The sequence below is a fragment of the Ooceraea biroi genome, chromosome 10 (genome assembly GCF_003672135.1).
Source record: "Ooceraea biroi isolate clonal line C1 chromosome 10, Obir_v5.4, whole genome shotgun sequence".
NCBI lineage: Eukaryota > Metazoa > Arthropoda > Insecta > Hymenoptera > Formicidae > Ooceraea > Ooceraea biroi.
This window is the reverse complement of record NC_039515.1, coordinates 6,393,491-6,407,224: the sequence shown is the minus strand read 5'-3', so window position 1 is coordinate 6,407,224 and position 13,734 is coordinate 6,393,491. Positions and strand designations below refer to the sequence as shown.

At 36.3% G+C, this 13,734-nt stretch overlaps 1 protein-coding gene across 2 annotated transcripts in view; it reads left to right on the top strand.

Annotated features, from left to right (window-relative positions):
- Positions 1 to 13,669, top strand: part of LOC105282295 (CD109 antigen) — a 35,291-nt gene extending 21,622 nt beyond the window's left edge. Inside the window, exons 13-28 of one of the 2 annotated variants that reach the window (XM_011344172.3) lie at positions 140 to 259; positions 388 to 442; positions 3,522 to 3,741; positions 4,538 to 4,655; positions 4,770 to 4,959; positions 6,358 to 6,518; positions 6,604 to 6,742; positions 6,816 to 6,934; positions 7,017 to 7,156; positions 7,261 to 7,480; positions 7,699 to 8,076; positions 8,222 to 8,371; positions 8,457 to 8,632; positions 12,733 to 12,904; positions 12,996 to 13,098; positions 13,174 to 13,669. In XM_011344172.3, the coding sequence (XP_011342474.2) occupies positions 140 to 259; positions 388 to 442; positions 3,522 to 3,741; positions 4,538 to 4,655; positions 4,770 to 4,959; positions 6,358 to 6,518; positions 6,604 to 6,742; positions 6,816 to 6,934; positions 7,017 to 7,156; positions 7,261 to 7,480; positions 7,699 to 8,076; positions 8,222 to 8,371; positions 8,457 to 8,632; positions 12,733 to 12,904; positions 12,996 to 13,098; positions 13,174 to 13,373 (2,661 nt within the window). In that variant the 3' untranslated portion in view covers positions 13,374 to 13,669. Of the gene's footprint in view, positions 1 to 139; positions 260 to 387; positions 443 to 1,332; positions 1,475 to 3,521; positions 3,742 to 4,537; positions 4,656 to 4,769; positions 4,960 to 6,357; positions 6,519 to 6,603; positions 6,743 to 6,815; positions 6,935 to 7,016; positions 7,157 to 7,260; positions 7,481 to 7,698; positions 8,077 to 8,221; positions 8,372 to 8,456; positions 8,633 to 12,732; positions 12,905 to 12,995; positions 13,099 to 13,173 lie in introns of both variants that reach the window. The other variant, XM_026973348.1, reaches the window with a different exon arrangement.
- Positions 13,670 to 13,734: the final 65 nt, after the last annotated feature.

The window sequence follows — 13,734 nt, the reverse complement described above, 5'->3', positions numbered from 1 at the left end:
CGTTATCGAAACGTTCAGATGCCGCCCGGATAATTCCACACGTGCATTACATCATGCATTTTTCTCCTCTCTTGCCAAATGTGTGTCGTCAGTAACGAATGTCATTCTGATCACTGAGTAATTTGTTGATTACTTGCAGGAGCAAATATACAAGGAACTGCAATCGTACGATAGGGCGGAAGTATCGCCGTATACAGATTCGTTTTTCGGTCGGCCCCTCTGGAGACCCGGTTCAGGAACGGCGGACGATGTGTTTCAAGTAAAATTTGCTATTACAATTGCTACATGCTATTCTGCTACGTTAAATTTCTCGATTATTATCCAACGTGTCTGTACGTGTGCCTAATCGATCGAAATTGATATCAAAATTGCAACTGTCTGTCGCAGAAAACTGGCGTGGTAATTCTCACAAACGGTTACGTTCACGAGAATTTTGCTATACGTAAGTATTATAAAGAGGCGGAAAATTATAATATTATAATATTAAAATCTCTAATAAGATACTAATATAACTCGCACATTAATTATATATATTCACATGCAGCGTATCTCTAAATTATTTTATTCAGAATATACAATAATAATACGTTAGACAGCCATATTTCACTTATACTTGTAATATAGCATGACAATAACATCAATTGTTTTCAATTTATTCTTTAATCAGTATTGGCCGTCGAGTGTCATCTCTCGGCCAGATATTAGATATACAGGGTGGCCCATTTTAATTTATACAGTCGATTTTTTAAAAAACTAAAAGAGATACGAAAAAATGTTTCAGACAGACATGTCACGATTTCGAGGGGGACATAAGATGATACCATTGGTTTGACCTTGAATAGTCGTTTGAAGGTCACGCGAAGATCACCTTCAATTTCTTAAATTGAAACCCCAACTTTTTATTGCAGATTCTTTATTCTCCATCGAAAAGTAAGTAACTTTTGTCTGAAACATTTTTCCGAAAAATGTCATCTTATGTCCTTAAAATGTCCTCAAAACTCATCTTGAAGATCATTTCAAGGACATAAGATGACATTTTTCGGAAAAATGTTTCAGACAAAGGTACTTACTTTTCGATGGAGAATAAAGAATCTGCAATAAAAAGTTGGGGTTTCAATTTAAGAAATTGAAGGTGATCTTCGCGTGACCTTCAAACGACTATTCAAGGTCAAACCAATGGTATCATCTTATGTCCCCCTCGAAATCGTGACATGTCTGTCTGAAACATTTTTTCGTATCTCTTTTAGTTTTTTAAAAAATCGACTGTATAAATTAAAATGGGCCACCCTGTATATATATATCTTTTTTTAAATCGAGCTTGTATGTGTGTAGTATACTACAGAGCTAGTTTGGATGGAGCATTTGCATCCGCTGCGGGAGGGCCAGTCCCAGGCCTAGCTGCATTACCGCCCGAGAAGGTCAAAGTTCGCAAGAATTTCCCCGAAACTTGGCTTTGGCAAACGCTTGACGCTGGGTAATGCCAATGACGTAATAAATTATCATGCATATACTTTAATTCTTCCCTGTACAGGTATTGGTAAATGTTCTAAACGATTGATTATTCACGCAGATACATTTATTTGGTCGAATAACAGGAATTGTTCCCTGCTAATCCTTCTCTACTGTTCTGTCATTCTTTAACGGCATAATCTTTTTCCACAAACTTGAGAGATAGACGTGGGAAATGTGGCATTTATTAATATTCATACATGCTGCACCAAAATATTTATGCACTCTAGTATAGTATGTACACAATAGTAAGCAATGCGATTTAAATGCTTTGGAAAGTTGCATTGCATATCGGACTTGTTGGCGTGGGAAATGGTGCTGGATGACTTGTGGTGATGGGAAAGATGTTTAGTGATTTCAAGTTACATCTTGAAACTTTCTAGCAGATTAGATCGGTAACATTCATCAGCCACTTTTTGCTGTAATGCATAATTTTTTAATAATTTTTTATAGTAAGGGTGCAATTTCGATCGTTCCAAATAAGTTGAATTCATATTTTTAGAAAACAGAAGTACTATTTTACTTTTGTAACGAATTTGTCTTTCCATTTTTTAAAAATATATATATTTTTTTGTTCGAGCTTATTTAAGCTCTTTTAATCTGCTTGTTGTTAATTTCAGTGATTTAGCGTTACTCTTTATACAATATTATTACATTACATACATGTATATGTGTATATTTAATTTAAAAAATGAGAAATTTAAAGTTAATTTCAATCTGTTGCGTTTACATCACGTTCAATGAACTGACATCTATTTTTGATCCCTGAATTGTATTGTATATAATAAAATTCAGTTTCGTGTAATACTTTACACACACACACACACATGTATATAATATAATATGTATGTATGTATACAGGGTGTTTCCTAAGTAAGTAGACAAACTTAAGGAGGATATTCCTTGGCTTATTTTAAGAAGAAAAGGTCATATGAACATATGTCCTAAACTGCTTTGTTTTCCAAAAAAAGTACATCACTGTTTTCGTTCACTTTTCGGATAGCGTGCTTTTGCAGTACGAGTCAACAGCGGTGGGGATGGAGTGGGGATGGTCAATTTTTTAACAGGAAGTTTGCCAATCGATGGATCGGTCGAGGTACTGAAAGACCAAACCATTTATGGCCTGCAAGATCCCCAGACTTAAATCCAGTAGATTTTTTTCTATGGGGACAGCTTAAATCTGTAGTTTACGCTACACCTATTCAAAATGAAGAAGATCTCAGAAATCGCATAATAGATGGACGTGAAAGAACACGTAACACTCCAGGTATTTTTGAGCGTGTACGTCAATCAATGGAAAGGAGAGTCGAGGCGTGTATCATGGCTGCAGGTGGACATTTTCAGCAGTTACTGTGATGTTATTATTTTTCTTTTTAGTTACTATTTTCTTTTTCGTTATAATTTTTCTTTTTGGTTACTATTGTTTTTCATTTGTTTCATTTGCAACAACACAAACTGTTCTATAATAAACGAAAAGTGAACGAAAACAGTGATGTACTGTTTTTTGGAAAACAAAGCAGTTTAGGACATATGTTTATATGACCTTTTCTTCTTAAAATAAGCCAAGGAATATCCTCCTTAAGTTTGTCTACTTACTTAGGAAACACCCTGTATATTAGGTTGATGCATAAGTTCTTGTCGATGGGTCGATAAGTTGCCTCAAAAAATGATTCGCATGTTGTCGACAAGATGGAAAGAAGTCGTAGAAAGCGATGGAAAATATTTTGATCGATTTACCTACATTGTTTCATTTCAATAAAGAAAAATTGCGAAATCGACAAGAATTGTGCATGTGTACCGACCTAATAAGACCTCGTGAAAGCGGCACAATGAAGAGCATGGTTTCTTTCTTGAGAACAATGAGATGCTCTGAGAAATGGATGTAAGAAAAGTCCGAACGCGAGAAACTTTGGCATGGTATAAAGATATAGTAAACATAGTGAATAGTTTCGTTGTCTTGATGGAGAGGTTTGGGATTGGTATGATACAATATATACAGAATTGGATTGCAGGACCAGAAATTTTGAAGGGTAGAATAACGGGCTCGCCTCATGGGCTGTCCACGCTTCGGCCAGACCTTGGTCCACCTGTTACGCACAGATTAGCGACAAGACCACCGCTGGCAGGTCCTTACGCCTTCTCTCGCATCCCACCTCCCGTCTGGAATAAGCCCCGTGTATTCCTAATGCATGACATCTTAAACACCTGGCTTTTCGCAAACTTCTCTTCAGGGTATTTATTTCGTACATTTCATTTCGTTTATTAATTTACCCCTGTGTGTATTTGGTACGTGTGCGTACAGAGTACAGGCTGCGCGCGTATGCGCGAAAATACTCGGTACGAGTTTTCCATTTCAACCCTCGTTGAGATAAACATAGGCTGTGTTTCGATGTTCGCTGCAAGTACTAAAAATCTGTGGCCCAACGTGAACTGTAAGTTTTCAGTACTGGCAGTGTATTTTGGAACAGCAAGATAGTAGTGAGATGTGTAATTATACAAATTGTTTTCTACGTTCCGTGGGAAAATCTTACTCTTCAAATTTGTCCAAGCACTTTAGTAACATCTTGTAAATAACGTACATTTACTGTATCATATCGGGTAGTTCTCGTTACAGCGTGAAAATCAAGAGAGGGTAAATTTCATACTTCTTTCATTTATAATGTATCATGTGTATTCTTGACAAAACAATGTCTTGTCATTCAACAAAAAGAATAATTAATTTCTATTTGTAACATTGTTTGCTATTCACATCATTTGTATAAAAGATACATTTGTGTATTTATAAAAAAGGTGAAGAGGATATGAACTTGAAAGCATACAATTTAATCGTGTTGTATCTTACGTATTTGCTTGCATCGTATGTACTTGATTGCTTAATTAAAGAAATGCAACGTAATTTCTCTTACTTTCACTATCTGAACTGTCTGAAAATTTTCAAAATATACATATATTATAATATCGATGATTTATTTAAGTGTTTCGCCTTACTCGGCACGATTGTAAAAGTGATTAAGCATATGTATTACAGATATCAAGGAAAAACCGAGTTACGACGGAATGTACCAGATTCTATCACATCGTGGGTATTAAGCGCATTTTCTATAAACGATGCGCATGGATTAGGTCTTATGGAGGAACCCAGAAAGGTTGTTATCATTATTACACTACATTGCACTACACCACGGTGTAAGAAAGACTGTAACTACTATACCTTTGTCACGTTTGTATATAAAAATAAAATATGATGCGTCTGTTTTCAGTTGAAAGTATTTCGACCATTCTTCATATCGATGGACTTGCCCTACTCGGTAATACGGGGAGAAATCGTAGGGATACAAATTGTGGTATTTAATTACCTGAATAAGGACCTGACAGCCGAAGTTGTCTTGACGAACGAGGGTGAATTTGATTTCGCAGAGGTTTCTAACGAAGTTCATGACGTGCCGCCAAGTAAGCACTGTTTTAAGGGGATGCTGGAGCTGCTAGTGAACTATTTTTTCACTATAGCGATGGTAATTGCAGTTTCGAAAATTCTCTTTATCACTTGTGCAGAATAAAACATCCTTTTCCACAAATGAAGTATAGATAGAAAGAAAGCCCGCTCTACAGGACTTTATACTCAAAATGGAAAAAAGTTAAAAACTTGCATTTGTCTTTTCTAACTTTTTTCCATTTTGAATATAAAGTCCTGCAGAGCGGACTTTCTTTCTATCTATACTTCATTTGTGGAAAAGGATTTGTTATTCTGCACAAACAATAAAGAGAATTTTCGAAACTGCAATTACCATCGCTATAGTGAAAAAATAGTTCACTATAGCGATGGTAATTGCAGTTTCGGAAATTCTCTTTATCGCTTGTGCAGAATAAAACATCCTTTCCCACAAATGAAGTATAGATAGAAAGAAAGCCCGCTCTACAGGACTTTATACTCAAAATGGAAAAAAGTTAAAAACTTGCATTTGTCTTTTCTAACTTTTTTCCATTTTGAATATAAAGTCCTGTAGAGCGGGCTTTCTTTCTATCTATACTTCATTTGTGGAAAAGGATTTGTTATTCTGCACAAGCAATAAAGAGAATTTTCGAAACTGCAATTACCATCGCTATAGTGAAAAAATAGTTCACTATAGCGATGGTAATTGCAGTTTCGGAAATTCTCTTTATCGCTTGTGCAGAATAAAACATCCTTTCCCACAAATGAAGTATAGATAGAAAGAAAGCCCGCTCTACAGGACTTTATACTCAAAATGGAAAAAAGTTAAAAACTTGCATTTGTCTTTTCTAACTTTTTTCCATTTTGAATATAAAGTCCTGTAGAGCGGGCTTTCTTTCTATCTATACTTCATTTGTGGAAAAGGATGTTTTATTCTGCACAAGCAATAAAGAGAATTTTCGAAACTGCAATTACCATCGCTATAGTGAAAAAATAGTTCACTATAGCGATGGTAATTGCAGTTTCGAAAATTCTCTTTATCGCTTGTGCAGAATAAAACATCCTTTCCCACAAATGAAGTATAGATAGAAAGAAAGCCCGCTCTACAGAACTTTATATTAAAAATGGAAAAAAGTTAAAAACTTGCATTTGTCTTTTCTAACTTTTTTCCATTTTGAATATAAAGTCCTGTAGAGCGGGCTTTCTTTCTATCTATACTTCATTTGTGGAAAAGGATGTTTTATTCTGCACAAGCAATAAAGAGAATTTTCGAAACTGCAATTACCATCGCTATAGTGAAAAAATAGTTCACTAGCAGCTCCAGCATCCCCTTAATGTTATGAAATTCTAACAAGTACGTGAAATTTCAGTTAGGACAAATGTAGCAAAACGAGAATTTGTGCCGATTAATGTTACAGAACTCGAGTTGTACCGTAGAAAAAAGGTCGATGTAAAAGCTAATTCCGGCTCGAGTGTGTCATTCATGATTATTCCGAAGCAGTTGGGATACATTACTATAAGAGCGACTGCCAACAGCGTTTTGGCTGGGGATAGCGTTGAACATAAATTACTTGTTAATGTAATGATCTTTATTTCTTATTTTTTCCTTACATGTAACAATGGTTGCGCGACGATATTAGGACGAAAATTTCTAATTTTTCAAGGCTGAGGGAGAAACGCAATACAAGAATAAAGCGGTATTTTTGGATTTAAGAAGCATTGAACATGCGAGCGCAAATGTTACCATCGATATACCCAATAATGCTGTGCCAGGTTCCGAAAGTGTACAGATTTCCGCAGTTGGTAAAGACGCATCTTAAAAAATATCTTTCAATCTCTGTTGAACTGTTTCTTTTTAAATGCCTGTTGATTGCAGGTGATATCTTGGGCCCCAGTATACCGAACTTGGCAAATTTAATAAGAATGCCGTTTGGCTGCGGCGAGCAAAATATGTTGAATTTTGTACCAAATATTGTCATTTTAAATTATCTTAAGGTAAATAACGCACCTTTTTTGTTAGATAATGTATAATTACACAAGTATGTAATTTACATGAAAAATAAACCACACTTTGCAGAACACGAACCAGTTGACGCAAGCCGTACAGAGCAAAGCATTAAAATATCTGGACATCGGTTATCAGCAGGAATTAACTTACAGACATACCGATGGCTCTTTCAGCGCGTTCGGCATGTCCGATCCTAGTGGGAGTACATGGTACGTAATAAAATCGTACATACATGTACTTTACATATTATTGTAAATCGTCCTCAAACTCGGAGCATTCGAGTCTGAAAATTCAATCGAGTTTCATTTGCTAGGCTTACAGCTTTTGTAGCAAAGTCTTTTAAGCAAGCAGCTGAATACATAACGGTCGAGGACAGAATAATAAACGAGGCTTTGCAGTGGCTGTCCGATAATCAAGCTCCAAATGGTTCGTTTCCTGAAGTAGGGAAAGTGAGTCATCGCGACATGCAAGGCGGAGCTGCGAAGGGACTTGCGCTAACGGCATACACACTCATCGCGTTCCTGGAAAATGAGGTGAATATTGATTCACACGCGCGATTACTATGACGTCTTTTATTATTACTTTGACGAATGCGCCAAAGTGAAAAATGCATTTCCTCCGACGCATCTATGTGATTCCCATATGCGTTTGCGTAGCCACCTAATTGTTTAATTATTTCATGATTTTGTATAATTGCATGTGTATAATCGCGTAATTGCCAACAATTGTAAGCCCGAATATATTGATGCAGAATTCCATAGCGAAGTATCGTAACCCGATAAACAAGGCTGTCGATTACATCGTCCGCAATATCGAAGGATTGAACGACACGTACGCATTGAGTCTGTGCGCCTACGCATTGAATCTGGCAAAGCACCCGTACGAAACGCCCGCGTTTAACTTTTTGGAATCTAAAGCCATGACGAAACAGGACTTGAAATGGTGGAGCAAACCCATCCCGAAAGACGATAAAAATCCGCACTACGCTCTGCCACGTTCCGTTGATGTTGAAATGTCGTCCTACGCTCTGCTCTCGTATCTCAGACGTAATTATGTTGTCGACGCGATTCCAGTTATGAAGTGGCTTATTAAACAGAGAAATACAGAGGGTGGCTTTGCTTCGACGCAAGTAAGTCATTGAAAAATCTCACGTATTATAATATTATGTAGTCAAATGTACAAAGAAACGCAAAGTAGCGTACTCATACTGTAAAAGTCGACTGCGACTGCGCCGCTTATCGAGCATACAATTGATAAAATTGATAATACTTTAGGATACCGTGATTGGACTGGAAGCATTGGCGAAACTCGCTGAAAAGCTGTCAAAGGACACGGGTTCGGTGCGAATCGCGTTTAAACACGCGGGAGATCAAACCTACATGAATATAAACAGCGGTAATTCTATGATACTGCAAAAGCAGGTGGTAAGTTGTAACAAGCCGCTACACACGTGTTATCGCACGTATCACGCCTGAGAAATGTCAACGCTTTTGCGTTTATATCCTACAGCTGCCTGCGAAAACGCGATTTGTCAACATCACGGCATCTGGTAAAGGGTTCGCCCTGGTGCAAGTATCTTATCAGTACAACTTGAACGTAACCGGAGCATGGCCGTTGTTTACACTGGATCCTCAAGTAGATAAAAATTCCAATGCTAATCATTTGCAACTCTCCATATGTTCAGGGTACGTTTACTTTATTATTTGCGCTTGGTCAATCTGATATTTGAATTTCATCACACTGTACGTCCCAGAACAAGCGCGTATAAAGTTATTATCTGGACCGAAGTTTGATAAAGGAAAAAGTTGTTTTACTTGGCATCAAGAATAATATAGAGGAAAGTCCCCGATTATGAGATACCATATCGATTTTGCCGAATGTAAGGAAATCTATAGGCAGAATTTAAAAATTTAATACGTTCTCTTGAAGAGAATTTAATAAGCTTTAGGTTGGTCAAATGAAAAATCGAATTTAAATATTATTTTTTCTGAAAATTAAACAAATTTGAAAAAAGAGCTTTACGCAGGATCGAGAAAGTGTGCTCCTAATATAAGATACCTCGAGAAATCGGTGTTAAAAGTGCAAAATACATCAGTATTGCAAGTAAAAAACTTTATTAGATATTTTTATAAAAATACTGCTGCCACAGCCTTCGCCAAATCTTCACGATTCCACTGTCGACGCTTCCTCGTTCCTCTAACCTCCATAGTCAGATTCTATAAAAATTAAATGCACAAAAGTTTGTAATATAAATTCGTATTAACTTTTCTTTAACCTTAAGTAGTATTTTCTTTCTTTTTATTACACTACATAATCTTCATATTCGAGCAATAATGATCTCATATTAAGAGTACCCTGAATGTCTCATTATACGAGCCACGCGCCTAGCGGTTCCGCGATCACGAAATTTAACCTCTACAATTAAGCAATTCAACAAATTGCGTATTTTCCTGTTACTACGATTCTACTCCATCATTGCATACTGAATTTATTGCCAACCATTTCCTTATTATACAGGGTGTCCCGGGTTTTAACCGACAAACTGCGGGAGCATATTCTACTAGTGGAAATAAGAAAAAATTCTTATATCGAGTTTGCTTAGAAATGCTTTATTACAAAGTTGTAAACCAATATTGAAAAGAAATATGAGATACGTAACAACGGATTTTTTCACAAAAATAAAAATTATCTACGCAATGATTTAGTGACGCACTTCAAAATGTTGTCCTTGCACATCGATACAAGCTAGACATCGACGTAGTACAGAATTTGTTACGGTACGACATTCCTGAAAATTGTGTTGCATCTCAGTAACTGAATTAGTAATTCGTTGCTTTAAATCTATCTGGTACTCTCCTGTTGGGAAATCTACGTCGATACTCTCGTACGGCAGCTCGTGCATTTCCGTCACAGAATCCGTACGCGAAATGAATATCGGTGTATTCCTCATTTGAAAACACTTTTGGCATTCTGATAGTAATTGCTAGTTGACACGACGATTGAAATCTAACGGCTACTGTTGTGAAAGTACAATCATACTGAATCGTTTCAACATAGTGAACGTGAATACACGTGAATACACGTAACATAAACATCTTGGACCTTCCAAATTCTACACTATGTTCCGTTGTTACTTATCTCATATTCCTTTTCAATATTGGTTTATAACTTTGTAATAAAGCATTTCTAAGCAAACTCGATATAAGAATTTTTTCTTATTATATTATATATATATATATATATACAGGGTGTCCCGGGTTTTAACCGACAAACTGCGGGGGCATATTCTACTAGTGGAAATAAGAAAAAATTCTTATATCGAGTTTGCTTAGAAATGCTTTATTACAAAGTTATAAACCAATATTGAAAAGAAATATGAGATAAGTAACAACGGATTTTTTCACAAAAATAAAAATTATCTACGCAATGATTTAGTGACGCATTTCAAAATGTTGTCCTTGCGCATCGATACAAGCTAGACATCGACGTAGTACAGAATTTGTTACAGTACGACATTTCTGAAAATTTTGTTGCATCTCAGTAACTGAATTAGTAATTCGTTGCTTTAAATCTATCTGGTACTCTCCTGTTGGGAAATCTACGTCGATACTCTCGTACGGCAGCTCGTGCATTTCCGTCACAGAATCCGTACGCGAAATGAATATCGGTGTATTCCTCATTTGCAAACACTTTTGGCATTCTGATAGTAATTGCTAGTTCACACGACGATTGAAATCTAACGGCTACTGTTGTGAAAGTACAATCATACTGAATCGTTTCAACATAGTGAACGTGAATACACGTGAATACACGTAACATAAACATCTTCGACCTTCCAAATTCTACACTATGTTCCGTTGTTGCTTATCTCATATTTCTTTTCAATATTGGTTTATAACTTTGTAATAAAGCATTTCTAAGCAAACTCGATATAAGAATTTTTTCTTATTATATTATATATATATATATATATATATATATATATATACAGGGTGTCCCGGGTTTTAACCGACAAACTGCGGGGGCATATTCTACTAGTGGAAATAAGAAAAAATTCTTATATCGAGTTTGCTTAGAAATGCTTTATTACAAAGTTATAAACCAATATTGAAAAGAAATATGAGATAAGTAACAACGGATTTTTTCACAAAAATAAAAATTATCTACGCAATGATTTAGTGACGCACTTCAAAATGTTGTCCTTGCACATCGATACAAGCTAGACATCGACGTAGTACAGAATTTGTTACGGTACGACATTTCTGAAAATTTTGTTGCATCTCAGTAACTGAATTAGTAATTCGTTGCTTTAAATCTATCTGGTACTCTCCTGTTGGGAAATCTACGTCGATACTCTCGTACGGCAGCTCGTGCATTTCCGTCACAGAATCTGTACGCGAAATGAATATCGGTGTATTCCTCATTTGAAAACACTTTTGGCATTCTGATAGTAATTGCTAGTTGACACGACGATTGAAATCTAACGGCTACTGTTGTGAAAGTAACAATCATACTGAATCGTTTCAACATAGTGAACGTGAATACACGTGAATACACGTAACATAAACATCTTCGACCTTCCAAATTCTACACTATGTTCCGTTGTTGCTTATCTCATATTCCTTTTCAATATTGGTTTATAACTTTGTAATAAAGCATTTCTAAGCAAACTCGATATAAGAATTTTTTCTTATTATATTATATATATATATATATATATATATACAGGGTGTCCCGGGTTTTAACCGACAAACTGCGGGGGCATATTCTACTAGTGGAAATAAGAAAAAATTCTTATATCGAGTTTGCTTAGAAATGCTTTATTACAAAGTTATAAACCAATATTGAAAAGAAATATGAGATAAGTAACAACGGATTTTTTCACAAAAATAAAAATTATCTACGCAATGATTTAGTGACGCATTTCAAAATGTTGTCCTTGCACATCGATACAAGCTAGACATCGACGTAGTACAGAATTTGTTACGGTACGACATTCCTGAAAATTGTGTTGCATCTCAGTAACTGAATTAGTAATTCGTTGCTTTAAATCTATCTGGTACTCTCCTGTTGGGAAATCTACGTCGATACTCTCGTACGGCAGCTCGTGCATTTCCGTCACAGAATCCGTACGCGAAATGAATATCGGTGTATTCCTCATTTGAAAACACTTTTGGCATTCTGATAGTAATTGCTAGTTGACACGACGATTGAAATCTAACGGCTACTGTTGTGAAAGTAACAATCATACTGAATCGTTTCAACATAGTGAACGTGAATACACGTGAATACACGTAACATAAACATCTTGGACCTTCCAAATTCTACACTATGTTCCGTTGTTGCTTATCTCATATTTCTTTTCAATATTGGTTTATAACTTTGTAATAAAGCATTTCTAAGCAAACTCGATATAAGAATTTTTTCTTATTTCCACTAGTAGAATATGCTCCCGCAGTGTGTCGGTTAAAACCCGGGACACCCTGTATAATAAACAAGGTTTAAAGACTTACCTCAAGTTACTTTGACATGTTGACAATTCCACAAACCTTTTCTTGCAAAGGTTAAACGCAATAACGAACAATGAATTTTTCACTAAATACATTTTACACCAAGAGTAATAAGTTTATGGTAGAACTAACAGATGGTGCTCGATAGTTTAGCGGAAACCTCATTGTCTCATATTAGGAGCATATCTCATAATAGGGGATTCTCCTCTACGTCGTACGATATATTTCGCTGACAAAAAATGATAAATAATCGAGCGCTCGCGCGTGCTTGCAAGATTCGTTCCACACAAAGAAGCTAACGAGAGCAACATGGCTGTTATGGAAGTAAGCCTACCCTCCGGCTTCACCGTGGACAGAGATTCTCTACCGAGCCTAGAGGTATCGTCGCACGTAAGACGCGTGGAAACCAGAAATGGTGACACAATGGTGGTTTTATATTTTGACAAGGTAGGTTTCATTCAGACACGGTACACGGATCGTAATATCGCAAACGCGACAATCGATATATTATTACTCATTATCACTCGTTACCTCGCAGATGGTGAAGGAGGAGTATTGTCCGACTGTGTCCGCATTTAGAACGCATAAAGTAGCTAAGCAAAAACCAGTCCCCGTTTCGATATACGACTACTACGACTCGTGTAAGTATAAATCGACCTGTAAATTTTAATAACAATAACGAATGAAACCCGTTTTACCTGTTTCTCTGCACGCAGCGAGAAGAGCCCGGGTATTTTACGAGGCCAGAAAGACAACCCTGTGCGATCTGTGCGAGGATGAGGATTGCGAGGATATATGCGTTTCGAAACCTGGTGAACGAAAGCATAACGCTACAATGTCCGCCGCGTCTCACATTTACATTTGTTTATACTTACAATTTATGGCTCTCACGCTCTACGTTGCTTCTATTTCATAAGTTTCTCCGTAATGTTATTTTCATATTTTGTTGTAGAAATAATTATTTTACTTAATGATACTCGAGAAAAACCTGATGAAACTTAAAGAGCTTAAAGAGCTGTACAAGTAAGTCGCGACCAAAGTACTTGTAGTATAGGATCTAGTAAGACGTTTCATCGCGAGCTCCGTTTCTCCAATTCTTTTTAAATTAAACTAATAACTACGAGAGGTCCAATTATTACGAGAGGTTTAATCCTAATACTAGCTTTATAAGAAAACTTAATACAATGTTTCTTGTTATCTATTAGCGTAAAACACTATTTCTTTCTTGTACCTCATGGATTCTTCATTCTTCCCTTTTGTACCATCCCCATGCTTAT